The 20,343-nt window shown below is 40.5% G+C and overlaps 1 protein-coding gene across 1 annotated transcript in view; it reads right to left on the bottom strand.

The window, feature by feature from the left end:
* LOC139700309 (AF4/FMR2 family member lilli-like) overlaps nucleotides 1–20,343 on the bottom strand; it is a 247,612-nt gene that overhangs the window by 91,765 nt on the left and 135,504 nt on the right. The window contains exons 6-7 of the mRNA XM_071598949.1: nucleotides 19,277–19,421; nucleotides 17,876–18,076 (exon numbers count right to left, since the gene is read on the bottom strand). Of these exons, the coding sequence (XP_071455050.1) occupies nucleotides 17,876–18,076; nucleotides 19,277–19,421 (346 nt within the window). The remainder of the gene's footprint in view (nucleotides 1–17,875; nucleotides 18,077–19,276; nucleotides 19,422–20,343) is intronic.

Raw genomic sequence — 20,343 nt, 5'->3', positions numbered from 1 at the left:
AAGCATCAACAGCTTCTTCAGGCGCCGAAAAACGTTTGCCACGCATTTTATTTCTTGATCAACGGGAATAAAAAGAAGTCATTTGGTGCTAAATCAGGGCTGTACAGAGGATGACCCATCAAATCGACGCTTTGGCCAGTCAAATAGGTAGTTGTTTCAGCCGATCTGTGATAGCTTGCATTGTCATGATGCATACTGATTCTTCGTTGCCGCATCTTTTTCAGTATTTCACCAAGCCATTCCGGCAAACAAGTGCTCGTGTACCATTCATAATTCACGATTCTCTTCACTTTTATCGGATTTGGCTTGTCTTGGAAGACCGACCCATACTGTGGATTGCTGTTTTGATCCAAGTTTCGTCACCTGTGTAGATGTTATGCACACCGCGATTGTATTTGTTGAGCATTTATTTGCACCAATTGACCCGAGCATTTTTTTGAGCTTTTGTTAAATTGTGCCGGATCCAATGCGAACAAATTTTTACACAGCTAAATGTTCATGCAATATCTTATTGATGCCGGTAATAATAATCGCCAAGGATACCTCTTTCACACGATAAGTAGCATGACTATCCTCCTTTACTAGTTCTTGCACAGCATCAACGTTTTCTGGCACAATAACTAATTTTGGACGACCTTCACGACTTTCGACGCTGAGCGGCCATGGTGGAATTCGTTATACCAGCGTTTCACGGTGGCTAAGGATGGGGCTTCATCGCCAAAAGTGGAAGTAAGTTGATTGATGCACTCCTCTCTTGATAATCCACGTCGAAAGTCGTAAAAAATCACCGCAAGAAAGTGTTCACGAGTTAACTCCATTTTTTCGCTGAAACAAAATTTTCGAGTCACTGTAAACGTCACAAGTTACGATCAAACGACAAAATATTCTGAGGCAAGTAGCGTTAAAAGGATCAAACTTTCAGATGGAAACGTCAGATGGCGCCTTAAGCACTTAGTGTTGTCAAGGCTCAAAATGTAAATAGCAACCCTCGAATGGACTGTTTAATGTTGTCTAACTGTGTAATTTAATTTTTTCCAACTTCACAGTAACATGTACACATAACCTGAAATATTTTGGCTACAGAAACATAAACAAAATATATATTTTCACCTAATGTATTGCTTATCCTGAATAATTTAGTTTAATTTCAGAAAAGTTGTTTTAAAGATTGAAACCCGCCAATGCTGTTTATCTGTAGAGTATTCATCAATTGTATTTTCAATTTTGAAGACGTTAACCAACTTAGCATGCTATTCAACGCACATACAGATATTGCTGTATACCTGCATTCCTTTATTGATGGTAAAAAATACGTACTTTACCCAATCAAAAATCCAATCCGTAGTCATTGTAGCTAAATCACAGTTATTTATTAGGTAGATAATGTAAAACATCAATAATAATAAATGAGACTTATTTACGTGAAATGCTATAGTAGTAACAGCAGTTCCAACGCCGAAACCTTACATTCAGAGAATTGTACTTAAAAACCGAAGGGGCCAATACAAACCCCACCACTGGACTGTAGTAGACTTGAGGAGTAGTAGACTTACATAGAAGTAAATACGATCATCTGTATTTTACTACTGAGAGGTTTAGTGCTAAGCTAGAATTAAATTAGCGATTTCAAATTCTGTTGTTGTGAATTTTGTATTTTGATAATAGGGTTCTATATTGTTGGAGTAAAAGTCTTAATGACTTTATCACCCGAACATTTAAAAAAAAACCTTATGGTACTACTGTAATAAATAAAGAGAAAACATCAGCCGACATAGATGTGCTAATAAGGCGGTTGAAACTTTTCCGCCTGGAAAGGCGATTTCACATTGGCATCTCAGCATACGCTCAACACTCATGGGCCCATCTAACTTCAGGTCTTCCAGGTAAAAGACGCAGGAATAATATGCATGCCCCGTCAGGGAAACATTAATTTATCAAACGGTCAGTGGGTTAAAGTTATGGCAAGATAAAAATAGAAGTGACTTTTAACATTCGCTAAGGCTCGCGCTGTAACCAAATCAAGATAGATGGCAATAAAACACTCCAGCATGGGCGTTTTGTTAAAGGGAATTTGCTGGCATATAGACACAGTTACGACCTTACTCCTATCTACTCGGCCATGTACGATATGTATCTCATGAAAGAATTAAAGCGCGGGGGACGAGAGTTATGAAATTCCAAAATTCTGATTGTTCAGAAGCAAAAATTTTACTTGTTTTAGGCAGCAACGTTAAAGGTGACGCAACTGTTCTCCCTGAATATCAGTGTATAAAAATGCCAGTATCGTTCTAACGCCAGATTAAAGGCCGATATTTTCTCGAGAATATGACGCATCAAAGCGACGATCACCAAAAATTGACCACACTGCACCCAGCTGGTTATTTGTGACCCTCTCTACAATTACATAACGGCTGAACGGCCAAACTCTAAGCACTTCCCTTCCAGACATAACCCTCACTAGGATCTCAGGTCATGATATAGACGTAGACGTGTATTACTGACGCTCAAATAGTAGTGTTAACACCGATCTTTTACCCGCAAACGCGATGGGAGAGAGGAGGGGATTTGAGGTACGACGCGAGGAGGGATGGGGGAGGGACCTTGAAGGGGGAGGGGAATGGAAGTTGGAGGGGAGAGGTAGCCCATCTCCCCCATCCCGACAGAGAGGTGAAAGTAACGGTGTTTGCCGCCACCGCGGACTCGTACCCTCTCCCGCCCCAGCCCTCATCTCGACCTCTCCTCCCTCCGCTCCCACCACCACCCACCCCTTGGCTCCCCCGTCCTCCTCCCCCACACCACCCACTCCCCCTCTCCTGCCTCGCCTTCACGATTCGATATATAGTATGTGACTGAAGATGGATTTTTCCCCGGAGCTTGCTCCCTCCCCTGGGACTCTCTACCCGAAGAGACGAAAAGCCTCCCTCTTCGTCATCACCGCATGCGCGCAGTAAGAAACTCCCGCAGTGAGCGTCGCTTTCTGAGCTCGAGACACGTGACCCATCATTCGGATTGGTACACTCATAGCGTGCGTGGCGAAAAAAAAATTATATTTGTGGGAAAAGACAGGAGAACCAAATCAACCGGAGCAAGTGAAAGAGGATCATCCTTTGAGGGTAAAATTAAACGTTGACGCAAAGGTAGGAGATGGACGGACAAGTTTTATAAGCAACGAGGTATTCTCAATACTGGTTGTGTATCAAGGATTAATCGTACCAAGTTCCGGATTAATCCCTTCGACTCGCGCCTCAAATACTATTAATAATGCTACAGTACGAATACGAACATGATCATCTTCGATAAAATAAAAACTTAATAAAGCTTCGTGTTCTTAACATTTAAGTTATTAATAAAATACTACGAAATTTTCAATAAGAAATTAGTACGGGAAAAATAATAATGAAATATACGATATATATATATATTTTCATAGCCCTATTGCTCGATTGCACTGTTTTTGGTCTCACATAGTCTTGGCATGCAAAATAAAAAAATAAATACGACTCATTTATCGATTCCACAAGTAAAATTTACGATCCTACTTCGGAACTGCTCTGGCTTAAAAGAACTGGAGAAAAATTTACTGGAGGGCCCTCAGGAAGATAGGATGAAAAAATTAGCTATTTTAGAATGCTTTTAGAGCCAATGAATATTGTACAAACGTCACGCCAATTGATTTCCGACATCGTCGCGCACTGCATCCAAGTTGTCAATAATCCGGGGGGAAATATCTTGTGTTATATACTGGAGGATAGAGAGAGATAAAATTCGGTCGAGAGAGCCAGGCATTTTGACTGGTGAAAAACTGCCGACTTGGAAACAGTCGTCGTTGGGCCAGCAGTACCATTCATACATATACCTGTACCATATCGTATGCACGCCTAAAATAATAGTCCTCTGCATTGAGAGGAAGACGCAGGCGGATTTCCAGTTTCCGCACCTGCCGACGCTCCTCCTCCCCAATTACCTTTCAAACTACCGACTGAAACTGTCGACGTGCGTCAAGGCGGGGTTGTCCCATGGGCGACGCGGAGCACCACAATAGGACACACCGTGGGTACCCGCGCATGCGATATCCCCCCCTCCCCTCGCGGTTCATGCGCAGCCCTCAGCAGATCTAGTCAGCGTTGAGTGAGATGAGTGAGTGCATGAATGAATAGCTGATGGGAATAATATCCGGACGTCTTGGATTTGATCTCAGACGATCGGGTGCCGTCGTCAACGCTGGTGAGGAAGATGGTAAGGACTTATATTATATTGGTAATTGAAGCATGCATCCGGACCCGGATTACACGTTCGGGGTGAGGAGACGACGTCCTTCCGCGTTCGACACGTAAATAAGTCGAGTTTATTTCATTCTTGCCTCCGAGACGGATCTCCGCAAGTGTGGCAAACTGCGGTTTCCGTGTGCATGGAACGCAAGTCATAAACAATCGCGGTGATCCGTCGTGGATGCTCCCGTCGCCCGACAGGCAGGTATTGGGTTAAGTCGGTGACGTTTTTCCTTCTTTTCTACCTTTTTTTTACGGCAAATATTTTACGGATTCGACTTGGGATTGATTTTCATACTCATTCTGCGCTCGGGACGTTTGTAAGTCGACCAATGCGCACGTCTTCGGGGCGAGGTATGGAAAAACAAACGCCGAGTAGATGAGATACCTTCAGCGAGAGTCGTATCTGAGTTGATAAAAGAAGCCTTTCAGGATAACATTCTCGTTTATTCCCTGAGCTCCTTTAAGTGTGGAATCAATTGTTTTATCTCGTATATAACATTTTTCGGTTTTGTTGTTTAATATAATGAAGAAATTCAGTCCTTTTGCACCTTAATTTAATAATAAGTTAATCGTTCTCGAAAAAGAGAGAAATAATTTTCTTTTTTCGTCAACTACCCATTCACGAAATTGTTTTATTTCGTGTATAACGTCTTTCGGTTTTATTGTCTGAAATAATGATGAAATTCAGTCCTTTTCCACGTTAATTTAATAATTAAGTTTGTCGTTCTCGAAAAAGAGGGAAATAATTTTCTTTTTCAACTGCCCATTCATGAACATCTTCCATAATTTAGTTTTAATATATAAGGGGAAACAATGTGTTTACGTAATAAGAGAGAAAATTCCAAAAAAATATAATTCTTAAACACCAAGTGAATGTTTCTCTGGAATTAGCCGCCATGTTAAGAACTTACAAAACATAACGATGGCTTTCATTTGGAAAAATGTCATGCATTATTGGTATTCAATTGAGATCCGTGCTATTATTTGTACTTTTGAACGTAATACACTCTTTTTCGTTTAAAACTTTGACAAAAGGTTGAATGGTAATAAAAATTAGAGCGACGAAGGAACTGGAAATATCCAAAATCAGAATATTTTCCAATTTAATAAAATACTATATATCGGAAAATATCGATCCAGGGTTTGTTCATTTTACTTTGAAAAAGTTATAGGTTGCAATATAAACCATTGTAAGTGGTTTTTGACATTGATCATGGCGTAGCGGAAGGTAGCCATAAAAAAATATTTAAAGAGTTTCATCAAGACGAGACCTAACTATTATCTGCCAAAATATCAAACTAGGTTGAGAAGACGAGTACGAAAACACTTTTGGGACCTTGGAAATAAAATACTGAAGAGTATATACAACAATTCTCTGGTGAGGATATTTGTTACATGCTCTCTTTTCAAGTGATTCAAACAGTATTTCCGTTCTTATGTTCTTAACAACTAACATGAATACAATCAAATGAAGGATTATGGAAATACGAGGGATGCGGTGGCGCCGTAAATCATTCAGAGAGACAATAAATTTTAGCTAGATTAATCACGATGTTTTGTTTAAAGGTTTCACGCCAAAAGAAAAATGTGCCAATTACGTTTTCGAAACAAGGAAACACTTGTCGGAGGGGCACGCTTTCTCGTCAGACTTTACGCACGAAAAAATTCAAACAGGTATGCGAGCTAAGGAATGGGTTCAAGCGGTCGAAGAATGCCCTGATTGCCCCGATCCCTACACGAACTCTACACTGGGAGACTGGACATTTAGCACATTTCCGCCTGACGGTCTGACATGAAGTACATAATACAGTCAGCAGTTCGCAGGGGTAGGAGATATTGAATATTTCTGCTATGCACGGAGAATCTAATGGCATAACTGCCCCTCTATGTCATTTCAGGATAATTCATTTGTTAATTTAAAGACAAATGTATAGGAATTAGTTAATAATATTGTTTCCCACGGTTGCTTTTGTAGCAAAAGCGAAACTCTAACGATTATCACAATTTTGTCGCCTTCGGAAGCCTATATGCAAATAAAGACAAAAGCATAAGTAGTCGAGTCAAAGAAAATTAAAGGTGGCAATCAACTTTCCGTGCAAACTTTAAAATCATTTCCACCAAGAAAGATCTTGTGAAATACAGTGTACGACAAAAAAGTAACGTATGACTAAAGCTGCTTCTTGCACTAATTACCGCGACATGACTTCTACTAAGGCAGCTAGAGAATTACAAGACTATTCATTTCTCTTATTTTCACCCTGGAATATGTTTCAGTGTTGTGCTTTTCAAAGGTGTTTTTTTATACGGGAGTTAATTTGAACACCTTCTCTCCCACTGTTAAATTCCTTTTAGTACCTATCATATTTCAGTAAATCATAGTTATCGAGAGTTTTCAGTCATTTGACCAATCAAGTTTTACAGATTAACATATCGTTATGCTCAATTGCATATTCAGAGCCGGTAAAAAATTGGGCATTTATAGGAGTAACAAAGACATTTCTCCATTCTGTGATCAAGTAAACCTCTCGCCGGGAGGATGTAAGAAATTTCTTAGCACCATAGTACCTCCCTCTCTCTCTCTCTCTCTCTCTCTCTCTCTCTCTCTCTATATATATATATATATATATATATATATATATATATATATATATATATATATATATATATATATATAGGGATTGTATATCCATTTATGCTCCCTGTACATATGTTACTCACTATTTTCCAACACAATTAACGGCCCTTTAATTTTTCATTAAACTAGCACAAGCAAAAAGTAGGAAAATGGACGCCGGAAATATGCAAACTAATGCAAATCAATCTTGCATAACTTTTTACAGGCAATGTAACACTGTGATTAGTTAATTAATTACCGTATGAAAATGAAACTGTAAAATTCCTAACTAAATCGACAAAGTGTTAATGTAGAATATTAGAGAAGTAAAAATATTACGACTGTTAGCGTATCAATAAAACAGAAAGTTTAGAGTGAGGCGACTTCAAATAACAATGGAAAATTGTGAGGAGAAAGCATTTCCGGAGAGAAAGGGTGTTTAGGAAAAAATCACTCAAATATTTATTGCCAATCTTATCCGCCAGTGACGTCAATAAGCTTGTTTTGTCGATTGCCACAAGTGGCCGCTGTACATTTCGCGGGTCATTAGACTTGTGAATTCCTTCCACTTGAGCAGAGTAAGAAATAGGTTGAAGAGACCCTACTTGTTTAGATGGCCGGTAGCAACACATCACTCGGATAATATCCGCCAATCGTGTAAGAAGCAACTCCCTCCGAACACCCTAAGTGATCGAATCATGCAGGAAATGCGAATTCTCGAAAACAATACCGTCAGCGCCGAGAAACTGCATATTTCGTGCATAACGATGCCAGTTTTCTAACGTCTCCCTTAACGATACATTATTGATAATAGTTAACTAAGAATAATAACTGCGTAAAATCCTATTATAAACCTGAATTAACGCAAACTGATTTGATAGGTTTGGCGCTGAGGTACTTTTGCAGCGATATCGTATTTTGACTGCAACTGAAAGTTAATGTCCATGAAAGATGCTGTTAGAGGAGTTCATTTGTTTTAGGGTTAAATAATAAGACCACTTCCCTTTTACTTCTCCTCCCATGGCATTCCTCCCCCGTCCAATCCTTTTGAACCCCCAATCCCTCCCCACAACGGATCCAAAATTCGCACTGCGCTTCCCTTTACCTGGAAAACACCCGTCCCCCCAGCCCGACCTTATTTCTACCGGAGAAGGTGAAATCGTACTCCAAATTCGACTCAAATTAATTAAACACCTCTCCTCTGCAAATCTCGTCTTTGATCTCTATTCGCTGCACCGGTTTCGGCATCGCGGTGATCGCTGCGTTATGACGTCACCGCAGCAAGCGGGGGAGCTGTAGATTTGCCTTAATCATGTCCCATCGTGCACCGCACTCGGCGTACCCCCCCCTTCTTTACACCCCACGCCGAAACGCGTGAAGCACACATGGAGTGCCTCTGTCAATGCTTGTGCTTTTCCCACATCACTACATTCACGAGCCCGGCGAACACGCGTTCGTTTCCGATGTTTGTCCCGAGGTCGGTTAGCCCGACTAACGACTTGAAATTCATAAATTTTCCGTTTAATTACATCTAGGTCATTAGCATTTTCAAAATATGCTCAGTTCTTTCTATTTGATTAACTGTACCTTCAAATACTTCAACTTCTTCCATTTTTCCAAACACTCACATTGATTTTATCATTTAAAATTTAAAAAAAACTTTTCGAAATAAAAGGTAAAAAATAATTAATGCGAGTTGTTTAGACTGTCCGAGGACCCCAATCACCACATAATAACTACCAAAATCAAATGCGAAAAGCATAATTAATGAGCGTGCAATCGGCATAGTAGATGCATTATTCCCAAAGAAAATTCTTTTGGCAGAATTATACACGGAATACGCTCGGGGAGGACTGGATGGCAATGAGAGAATCGCAACCCAAATTGGGGGCCATGAGCCTTAAAATGATGCATAATACAAGGTTGCATTAAAATTATCTGACCGAGGCTTCCACTAAAAAAAATGTGGTAGAAGATTTAATGGCAATATATTTTGAGAATAATGTATTGCGCATATTTACCGTATCACGTCAACACATGACCTTTAGAAAAATATTCGTAATGCCTATTCATCAGCACTTATAATGAAGGTTTATTTCATTATTCGTATGTATTACTTCTTTTTCATCCATGTCCTCCTCTAGATCAAGCTAAAGTGTCGTAACTACCGAGGTGGTGCAAATACTTTTGAACAGACAAGTGTTTTCAACTGATACTTGAATTCCTGCAATCCAAGTTTTCACGTGCTTAAAGTTTGTTCAGAGTCTAGAATGGACTGTTATAATGCCATGACATTAAAAACACGCGTTAAACACGAGATTTATCTGTCAACTTCAGAGGGAGACACGCTCCATTACACCCCATTCATATTTTCTTCCACGTCGTCATTAAAGCTCAATTGGCGGGATACTAGGGAACTGGCCTCTCACACAGGAAACTTGAATGCTATCCCGCGCGCACTCCCACGTGCGAAAATGACAGATAAAAACTGAAACACGAGTATATTATGAGTCCGAAAAAGAGAATGAATTGAAAGTCAAAACTCTCCCTAATTGAAGTTTTCTCCGCGAGAAATTTAATGGCATGGTTTTGGAATTTTTTACTCAATGATTACTGTAGGCGGAGGATCCAATTTTGCCATTTTGTTTTGGATAGACTACGGCCCCATTTTCGGGCACGAACCAAACCCAGGTGGGTGAAATTAATTAGGCCATAGAAATTCGCAATCTCAAGCCAGTTTCTTTCCGTGTGCAGCCTGTAGTTTTCCAGGAAGACACGATGAAACGATTTTCAAACGATCATCAAACGGATTGGGATAATTGGTTGAACATGCCTACAGATATCACCTGTATTTGATGAATTCCACTTATCCACTTTGCTACGAAGCTGCCGCATCGGGCGCGAAATACATATTTTACTAACGCACTCTGGCGTACATGTCGATACAGGCGTATTGATTGTCAAAACATGGAGTTACTCACCCTATATGCTCTGTCCTCACTTTTTCTACACCACAGCTTTAATGTTTTTGCCTTATCTAAAAATAGCTGGTATCGTTTTTTACGACTCATCAGAGTCTCGGTTGGAATGGGTGCCCGTAATAACGTCTTAAAATCAAAAAGTGAGATTTCCTAGTACCCATAACTTCGCGAAAAGCCAGCAGCGGCAGATAGAAAGGATCTGGCTCACCTACCTGGCGTGCGCAATTTCACAGACCTTAGGGCTTCGGTCGAGGTGAGCTCTATCCTCGCCTTTTGAAACTAACTTTTGTGTTCATTACGGAGGAATAAAATGTAATGCTAATTGGTTTCATGGACTTTTGAATGCCTAATAAATATCTTCCACAACAAGACTCAGCTAAGTGAAGTTGATGATCGTACATGACCGTTGAATATGAATATTAAAAAATTATTTTGTGAATAGATTAAAAGGAAATTTCATTTATAATTACTGCCTTTTTAAGTTGTCACTTGATTTATTGTAATGACTCGTGCAACTACATGCTGGAATTTTTATTTCTCGATTTCCAAAAAAGAATTTAAAATTGTTCTCATTGCAACTTGTTAATAAATTACGGTAGCACACCGCGAATTTGGCTTCATCCCAAGCAACATACGCCGGAACCCAATGAAGTCTGCCGAGTTTATCATTTAGAAGGTATTTAGAATTTAAGTTTATAATCTGAAAGAGTCCCCTTATACCTAGTGCCACCGGATCACGTTTTCCCTGACACCGAAATGCTTCTAGTGATACACACAACTCAGTTTGCGTGGTGTTTTCACAGAGTCGTGGTCGTAAAGTTTTAGCCAATGGTCATCTAGAAAACAATTCACGGCTAAAAGTCAATTTAAGGTTCCCCCACTTCATCCTCTGAAACCTTTATTTGATCCGTGACTATTTTAATTGCAGTTCTTATCGTATTCTAAACATCTCTCGTGTACTAGTTTAACTTTAAGCAGTGTATTCCACGTCACGTCATTCCTTATTCCAGTCAACTACATTATTAGATTATATAACTTCTTCGTTAATATTTGTCATTCAGTAATCAATGAACATACTCGGGCTTCAATTTCGCCGAGCTTCTCACTGGAAATACACGTAAAACGAGCTTCTTGTCCGTTTTCGCCCGTGAATAGAAAAAATGAAGTGAAGAGAACCTTTTAGAAAGATGTAAGGTGATATTTAAGTAGTAATTCATAGCAAGAGTTAACATTGCAGGAACGTCATGATATCAAGGGGTCAGTTAGAATGGGTAAATTATAAGGAGAATTTCCTCAAAAAACCCAAGAAGGAAAGGCTATCAATGATGACAATTTATGTCCATAAAAATATGAGTCGAATTCAACCTGTGATTTTCCACTCGTAAATAGATCTTTTTGTTTATACTTATCCCCTAAATTACACTCGGGTGATCCGACAAAAACTTCTGCTTTTACATAACTTGGCAATTGCAAAGCGTATTTAAGATTAACTTTTCCACATCCAGTTGCTTAGATCTTCTTTCCCCCTTATTAGACTCCGTGTAATAAGGGTTTCCAGTCTCATGACGTCTTTTTGGACGATTCTTAATGAAACAGCTCAAAGAAAACAAGAGCTGCATGCCTGTCAAATCTGATATTGATAGTGTCATTTTTTCTCTTCCATTTAAACTTTGGGGAAGAGATCAAATCCGTACGAATAGTCATTCCCAGTAAAAAAGAACTGGTTACGCTAGATGAAACTTACGCAGGCATTGACCGTCCTTCGTATGCAATTTAGTTTCCTTTGCTCTCCTCGCACAACTAAAGATGAAAACTGGAAAATGCCCGAGACAAATTACTGCTTCTGCATTTACATTACTGTCGCCTGGATTCTATTCATTGGATTTCGCGCACACGCTTCCTCTGTTACCCCATTTAATGTGAATCAGGAGGCACTTTTTCTCCAAGTGTTTGTCTCCTAAAAGTCAACACTTCATTTATTTAAGATCTTTTACGAGAAAATGTGTTATTCTCTAGTTCAAATAAGCCTACGCGACAGTAAGAAGTTCATGTAAAAATTTTCCTTAGGAGAATACATTTTCTTATTAATATAAAATGTAGTAAGCAGTGGTAGTAAAATTTGAATTTCCTTGCAATTTATTCAGGGTCGAACATTTACTTGCCCAAATCTCGCATTGGGTCAAATCATATGCCATAGAAATAATTTTCTCTTGATGGAGTCTTCTTCCTCTGGTGCCCAGATGCTCTCACTGGTTGCAGGCGTATAAAAAAAATCCAAAACTTCTTCCGTACCCTTACGAAACTTTAGACTTATTATAAACTCCAGTAATTAATCTCCATTTTCCTTTCATGTCTTTTCCATAACTTTCATTCCCCAACAACGTCTCGCCTTTTTTGTTTTCTTCGTCCATTTTGAATTTCACCATCCCGTCTATCGTCCGCCTCATTTCTTGGACGTTTAATCTTTACGGTCACATTACACAACGCCTGTACATAATTCCGTGCAACTGCGCTCACCAACGTGCTCGTTACGAACATTGTATTTCACGTAAAAGAGTAAAACGCTGTTTTAGAATGCTAATTGCTTGACTTGCCGAGCCCTAATGGGATGGAAATAATAAAACAATGGGAGAGAACTAAGTCAGGTGGTTAAATACATTAAGAGATTTAGTCTACAGCGCAATTACCCTACTTTCGCATCTTCAAATCATTTTTTTACCCAGCAGGGCTCGATGTTCCCATAAACAAAGGGTCAATGAGGAGCAAAGTAATATGACGGAACTTATGCACTTGAATTCGAATTACGGACGACATTTGGGTAACAGGTATAAAGTAGCCCTTACGGAAGAGATGGCAAAATCACGAATTTTACTCATCGATATGTCACGTACTTATGAAGCTCAGTTTTGCTCTTACGTTTCCGACGTCGCCTTTAATCCATATACGAATTGCGAGGTATCGGTAAGCATGAGCACTGCCCTAGGACTTAACATTGTCATCTTCCACCGTTCATTTTTATTACGACAACTTCATTTCGTTTACAATTCTAGAGAACGAAAAGAAATTGCACTAATGAAATTATAGGGTGAACAACGGATACCAATTTATTTTTCAAATTTCTAAATTCGTGTACTTAAAAGTGTAACTTCAAGGTGTTCCTACGGAACTGTGACTTTATTCTTCAAAATTTTCATTGTCCGAATATCACAAACCTGTTTTTTCCAAGTTTCTTTGTTCCATCGTTTGCTTGAGTCGAGGTCTGCGGCCCTGCCCGCCTCAGAATCGTCATATTAAGATGCATCAAATGTGACGTCAGACATAAGTGCATATGATAATTCTGTGCCGAGATGCTAAGCAAAGACTTAGTGCAATACAAGTATAATGAGATGATGTCACAATTTGTTTTTTTTGACTAGAACTATGAGAATAGATGTAAAGAAAGGATTAGTAAAATCTTCAATATGGTTCTGAAACTTGGTCATTGAGGCAATAGGATAAGCATAGACAGGAGGCTTTCAAGATGCTACCGTCGAAATACGAGGGTCATCCGGAAAGTAGTACCCGTTCGTGCCGCATGAAGTGCTGACGACGCGAGTAGCCGCTGGACGAGGTCAGATAGCTTCAGTGGCTTGTCTGCCTTCTCTGAGCCAAGTTGCGTGACGCTAGCATTGCCTGTGTTGTTTCTGTGATTGTTTACAATGTTTAAAAAAATTGAGAACGCCGCCAGTTGTGAAGTGAGGGCAGTGATTAAATTCCTCAATGCAAGAAACGTTCGCCCATGTGATATTCATCGCCAATTAAAGGAGGTGTATGGAGACAATGTAATGGACGAGTCGTCTGTTCGGCGGTGGTGTCGTAACTTCAACATGGGGAGGGGGAACACACACGACGATGAGCGTTCGGGGAGACCGTCTGTCATTACAGACCAACTGGTGAGCTCAGTTGACGAATTCGTGAGGAACGATCGGCCATCCACCGTATAGCCCGGACTTGGCCCCTTCAGATTTTCATCTCTTTACAAAGCTTAAAGACTTTTTGGCAGGAAAAAGATTTGACAGCGATGAAGAACTTAAAGAAGGAGTGACCCTGTATCTCAATGAGCTGGCGGCGAAGGACTATGCAGCAGGAATACAGAAACTTGTCACACGTTATGACAAATGCCTTAATTTGTTTGGAGATTATGTTGAGAAGTAGTTTAAAGTATCCTCTTTCAAATAAAATTTTTTATGTTTGTTAATATTTACTTTTGTGTCTTTATTTCACGAACGGGTACTACTTTCCGGATGACCCTCGTAGATGGGAAAAGTGAAATGGACATAAAGGAAACAAACAAACTAGTACCAGGAATGAGAGGAGAGAAGGCAGATGATAAGGAGGGATAATGCAATGCAGAAAACTATGGTAGCTGAAATGATTTTGGGTAAGCAAAGTGTGGGGTGGAAAAATATTGACATTTTGATTGAATGAAGAGAACAAGCGGTATACTGATGGACGTTATGTGGTAGTGTAAGATGAAAACGGTGTTTTGTGCAATGCTAGGCCAGGATTAAAAGTAGAGGACTGCGTAGTGAATCTGCGAATCGAAAATCTTCCTTCACTGATTAATTAGATTAACATTAAATTTCAATATTAACCCTCAATATAAAAATATCGAGAGAAAACAGAGCGTCGGAAAAACATCGTTCACAGAGGGTGGACTGCGGTGAGGGAGGAAGAGGGATAAAGATCGAATATGGCACGAGATGTCGTCAGCTTAGATATTTCTTTATGACAAATTTGAACTAACAGCGCCGCTCAATTGGCATCGAAATTTGTCGCTCCGTATCGAACACCTCCTCCTCCCCCCGCGGTCGGGAAATGCTGTTTTCTTGACCGTCCCGCCACCCCTGGGTGCCCGCACACACCCATCGTTCGATTCTCCTCGCCCCAAACTCTTCAGTGCCGTAGCAGCCGCGCCATTCATTCTCATTACGAGCGCCCTTTCTCTTCCCGACTTGTATCGCCGAAATGGCCATGAGCGGCTCTTTTAGAAGGGGGATGGGAGGAAGGGGGATGATGGGGGGATGGCTACACCTATGAGAGTGCGCTCTCAAGGATCCTCGGGCCTAATGAATCATTATCCCCCGCCCATTTGTTTTCAATGCCCGAGGTGTGCTTTGTGTGTCTTTGTGCCAGCGAGAAGCGGATTCGAGTGCAGGCACGGCGCTATCTCGCGGTGCGATCATCACAAAGGGAATTCACTTTCTTCGAGCGAGAACGTGTAACAAAATCCCCCAAGTAATGGGCGCTCGGGACAAAGGAATGCCGTGGCTGAGGAAAATGGTGTTCACTTACTGCGCTTGGGACACCAGTTTCTAGGCCTGCGGAAACATCCCGATGAATGAGCGACTTCATACGCTTAAGGTGTATAAACTATAAGAGTGGCTGCCCCACTCCCATCTGTCCCCAGGTCACACTTAACATTTAACGTTCCATTAGTTGATTCGCGGAAACGGTTCCCGCAATGGCGAATACCGTTGCGCTCCAGGCAATCTAAGATAAGGGCTGGCGTAATTAGCTACATCGGGGGGAGCAAGGTATTGATTATGTGAAAAAGACAGTCACGACATGGCTCATTTAATTGTTTGTTTAGTTTGCCTGTTTGTTCTGAGTACTACATTTGGGCGCTTTCCAGCTAATTACATCAAGGGGTTTTCTAAAGGTATCATAGACTTGATGCCGAAACAACAATTGATGTTTCACCTCAATTCCATAATTCCTAATGTAATTAACCTCATGGCAACGTGCGGCAGAGGCACTCACCGGAATGGTGAATGATAAATATGCACGTTAAATTAGAAAGTGGCTCGCGAGTTGCGAAACGCCAGATATTGAAGGCAAAGGGGTTTACGCAGGGGTTTGTAGCATTTTGAATAATGCCTCCCAAGGGGAGGTTCGGTTGGGGAGTCGCGAGGCGCCTCCCAGATGTAAATAATCGCCGTAATGCCTTGATTGCTTGATTAATTAATTTTGAGGCGAAGGTTTGCACATTAAGGTCGATCTCCAGGGGACGCCGAGAAAATAAAAGTATGACTAAAAATGGACCGACACAAAAAATAGCGTTAAATATAAGATCGCTAAATTTAAAATTTTTATTTGTAAAATATTTCAACGGTCAGCGCCCCAAATCCGCGATCGACAAGGGAAATTATGCATAATCGTTTTCCAGGCTGAGGTACGTGTCTCCCCACGGATACGACGAGGGTTGCTATTCACGAGATGCGTGGGACGAATGGTTCAAGATGAACGAATTTTATTTAAGTTTAATTCATCATATAAAATTGCACTGAACGATAACATTTGCTCTAGATGTTTTTCCGTAAAGCCTAGGTGGTATTTTGGGACAACGTTTAGTTAAACAATCTGTGATATAATTGATTCCTCCACCAAAGGCAAAATCTGGTTTAGCCTCCTAACCGTGGGTGAGAGTAGTTACCGACGATCTCCCTTACGTGCCCTTCTCCATGTAACACAGACACCGACTCTTTTGGAGCGTATTCTAATTTCACTCAAATGCGGGTGAGATTACTTCGTGGTAGAACACAAAAAAAGTTGGGAGAGTAGTTCACGTTTACGGGCATCCACGAGATCGACGGAGTGAACGATGGCGGAAAAAAGAAGATGAAGGATGGCAGTGGAGGTCGGCTTCCAGTTGCCGTCTCTCTCTCTCTCACTCCCCTTTATTTGCAACAAACAGCTCATGGAAAAAATCGCCCGTCCGAAATCGCTGGCGCTGGGAATTGACGACTTTCACATCGGCTCAATCAGCCTGGGGGTAGTGCGAGGAGGTTAGAGGGGGGAGTGGTGGCAGCTCTCGCACTGCCGAAAACTGGTTAGTTTTTATCGCCGGACGTAACCGCTGCCTTGATAGCGTGATGTTGTGACAACCCTTTGAATGATGTCTTCAGGCCGCTCTTAAAGAATGCCACATGATTTCGTACGGGTCTAATTTTTCGCGAAAGCTAAAGCGTCCGATGACATGATTCCAGTTTGCCTATTCCGAGAATTACGCTCGACAAATGACAAGCTAACAGTCAAATTACTTTGCAGATGCCGATTGAAATGAGTGGCATTGATTAAACTCAATCAGAAATCGACAGGTAGTCCCTTAAGTCAAATATTCGATTATCGCATCATATGATTTTCCTCATAAAATTTTTTATGGCTGCAATTAAAAAAAATAAAAAAGTTGAAAAAGATTCACTGCCATTTCATACAAATATCTTCCCACAGTGTTGAATCCTTCCGTTTGGCTTTAAACAGTTATAAGCTGGTTATTTTGCGTTTGTAAGACATATTTCAGCTGTGTAACTTAAATATCACAAACACAGGAAAATAAAAGTAGACGTAGGACACCTCTTGCTAATTCTTATTGCTCGATTTATACTGAAAATAAACATCACTCGTATCGATAATAATATTATTTTATCGCGTTAGCACTGTAACATCACAAAAAATTATGGCAAGATACGGTATTTTAATTATTTTTTACGGAGTTCCAGTAAATTATATGCGTTCTTTACGATGGCCACTGCCTTCGACACTAATGGCGGAACGTCTAGCAGACCAAATTGGAACTAAAACATTCTTTGACTTGGAGGAGACAATATCTGAAATATAGATGCTCTCATAACCCAAAAATATTGCTATACAAGGTATATCTCCGTAATACCTCTGCTTTATCGATTATCCAGCGCTTCTCTGCCAGTCAGTGTTCACAAATTAACTATCCTGGAAATAAATCCAATATCGACAGTTACCGGAATAATCGGTGAATAAATCATGACAGTAATCAGCAGCCGACCGAAAATTCCCTCTTGTGTGCTAAAGGAAAATTGAGTGAGTAATTATGGGCTAGGTGCCACTTATGTCAGTGTCATCATCAAGGAGCTCTGGAGAGAATTTCACCCCCAGAAGTGAGACACGTTCTTTTCTTCGCAAATTTGTATCTGAATGCATTTAGTACATACCCTGTAAGCTTCACTCAGGTCAAACTTGAGCCGTAGGAACTTCTTGAGGTGGCCGATGGTGACCACGGCCGGGCATCGGAGGTAGCGCTTGTGTGGGATGTTGACGGGCTGCACTGCCGATGACGGCCCATTGGCCGGAGGTGGTGGAGGCGGCGGACCACATCCATTCGTCATATCACCATTGGGCTGCTGGGGTGGTTTCTGCGAGGCGTGGCAGGGAAAACACGTAGGAAATTCGTTAAGAAATGAACGGCTTGCTTGGCTGTTCATTGAAAAATTATGCTAAGTAAAAATTTTAATCGTCTATACATTATGCCCCACGAACGTGGCTCATCTGTTCATTCTTTTCAGGAGTATTGACCGCCATTTGGGGTAAACATCTTCCCTCCCATTACTGTCTCCTTTGATTGGAATGAAAGCTTAAATTTTTAGAAGTGTCAACTTCCCTTTCCCCTCTCTCTCTCTCTTTTGCCCCATATTGCCAGATTGAAAAATCAGTTTCCACCGGAGTTTTTACTTAACTTGAGCGCAAACAGCAGAGGTTTAGTATAAACAATTGACAATGAAAATGAAATAGAAGTAAGAACAACCACAAATACACAGGTTGGAGGAAAAACCTAATAGGCGGGAATCGAACTCACGACCTCTAGATTAGCAGACACAAACATTATCCGGGCAGTGAGTTGAACTTAAATCATAGGCTATATTAAGCACAATCAACAGAGAGAGGTATTTGCATAAAGTTAGAATATTCATCCATCATCATTGTTCATTAGTGTGTGCATCCTTCTCCAGTATTTTTTTATTCGGCGTTTATGGTATTCGCCGGAAAAAAAATTGGGGGTTACCTTTATGACCTCGACAATAGGCGTCACTCGCCGGTTAAACGTAAATCACAATATAACTTGTCCAAATGTCTTGATTACAAAGCATGCGAATCTGAAAGTCTTGGGTTCTATTTATGTCTGTATTCATATGGCTTGTAAATGGAAGCGTAGCTTTAAGTAACGGCCCCAGTCCTCAATGAATACTGGATTTCGTCACCGGTGATAAGTGCCAAATCACGCCCCAGCATAGCAACAGAAAAAAAAATACAAATTTGGAAATAAATAGTCATATACTTTTATTTTAACTAACATCACAGTTTCTCGTACCTTTATATACCTGTATTTAGCAAATATTATGCAGCATGGACTTTTATGAAAATATATGCGCGTACTCACAGTCATCGTCTTGCGTTCTCGGTCATAAAATCAACCTCAATTTTTCTCCGGACTCAATACATAACGGCTCGTCTTTCTCTTTGTCACTAATAAGAACTATCTCCACCGTAAAATACACTCGTAATAAAACGGCATATTTAGGAGACGGATCATAGTCTTTTCTACGCTATTTTCTTACCTCTGGTGGGTCAGCAGCCGTGCGGCCAGGAACGACTGGGGTTGTCGCGGGCGGACTGCCGCCATCGTGGGGGGTCCCGCCGCCACCAGCCGCCGTTCCCTCCGGACACGCCTCCTCCCCGGAGCCGCCGCCCCCTGGTTTGCCGCTGGAAAGGTACAGAAGAGGAAATCCGAATTATGCCAGGGCCATGCACACTCTCTCTGTCGGTGGAGTGGGAGGGAGTTAACTGAGTCGGTTGAAACAATAGCAATACATATCATACGGTCTTACTCGAAACGGAGTTGACTCCAAGATCTTTCCAACCATTTCGACAAGTCCGCTCTCTTTGTGTTAGCTCTCTTCTTAGTGATTAAAACTGTTCGCCAGATAACGAAACATCGTAGCTCATTCCTGCAACCACACAAATCTTACGGTACAGTGCATAATCAACATTAACTAAATATAAGTTCTAACGGATAGAAAAAATAATTGAATACTCACGACGGCAAATCGAAATTTCACAATTATTTAATTATGCGACTTTGATACCTTAAACCTTTCTAAAATGTGAGTACGTTTGGCTGAAGCATCCCCAGGAGAACTGCATATTTAGATATTTCGCCAAGTTACGACATTGACATCGTATATTGACTGTAGTGATTACAAAACTGTAGAATATGCATGATAAATCTAGAAAAGTAACGGGTATTAAATATCTTTCCTAAATAGGGATATCCATTGTTATACCAGAAAATTCTCTAATTTTAGAGAAATATCATCAATTGAATGCATGAATAAGTATATAAAAATTGAATTAATTCAGATCTGATGTTTAGCTGAATACTTTCAAAATGTTATAAGGCGTTTTAATACATTCACGAAATTTTATATTATAATTGCTACAAAGATATAACAGCTTTGTAGAAATTATTTTAAACTTCTATATAAGAGCCTAAATGGCATCACCATCATCAGTATTTCAATCCTAGGATTGGTTTACTGCAGCCCTCCATTCTACTCTATTCCATGTCAATTCCCTCACTCCCTGATACTTTCTCTGTTTTACGTACTTTTTAATTTGTCCTATG

The sequence above is a fragment of the Hetaerina americana genome, unplaced genomic scaffold, assembly GCF_022747635.1.
Source record: "Hetaerina americana unplaced genomic scaffold, ioHetAmer1.1.p SCAF_10, whole genome shotgun sequence".
Classification (NCBI taxonomy): domain Eukaryota; kingdom Metazoa; phylum Arthropoda; class Insecta; order Odonata; family Calopterygidae; genus Hetaerina; species Hetaerina americana.
This window is presented reverse-complemented; position numbering and strand designations above follow the sequence as displayed.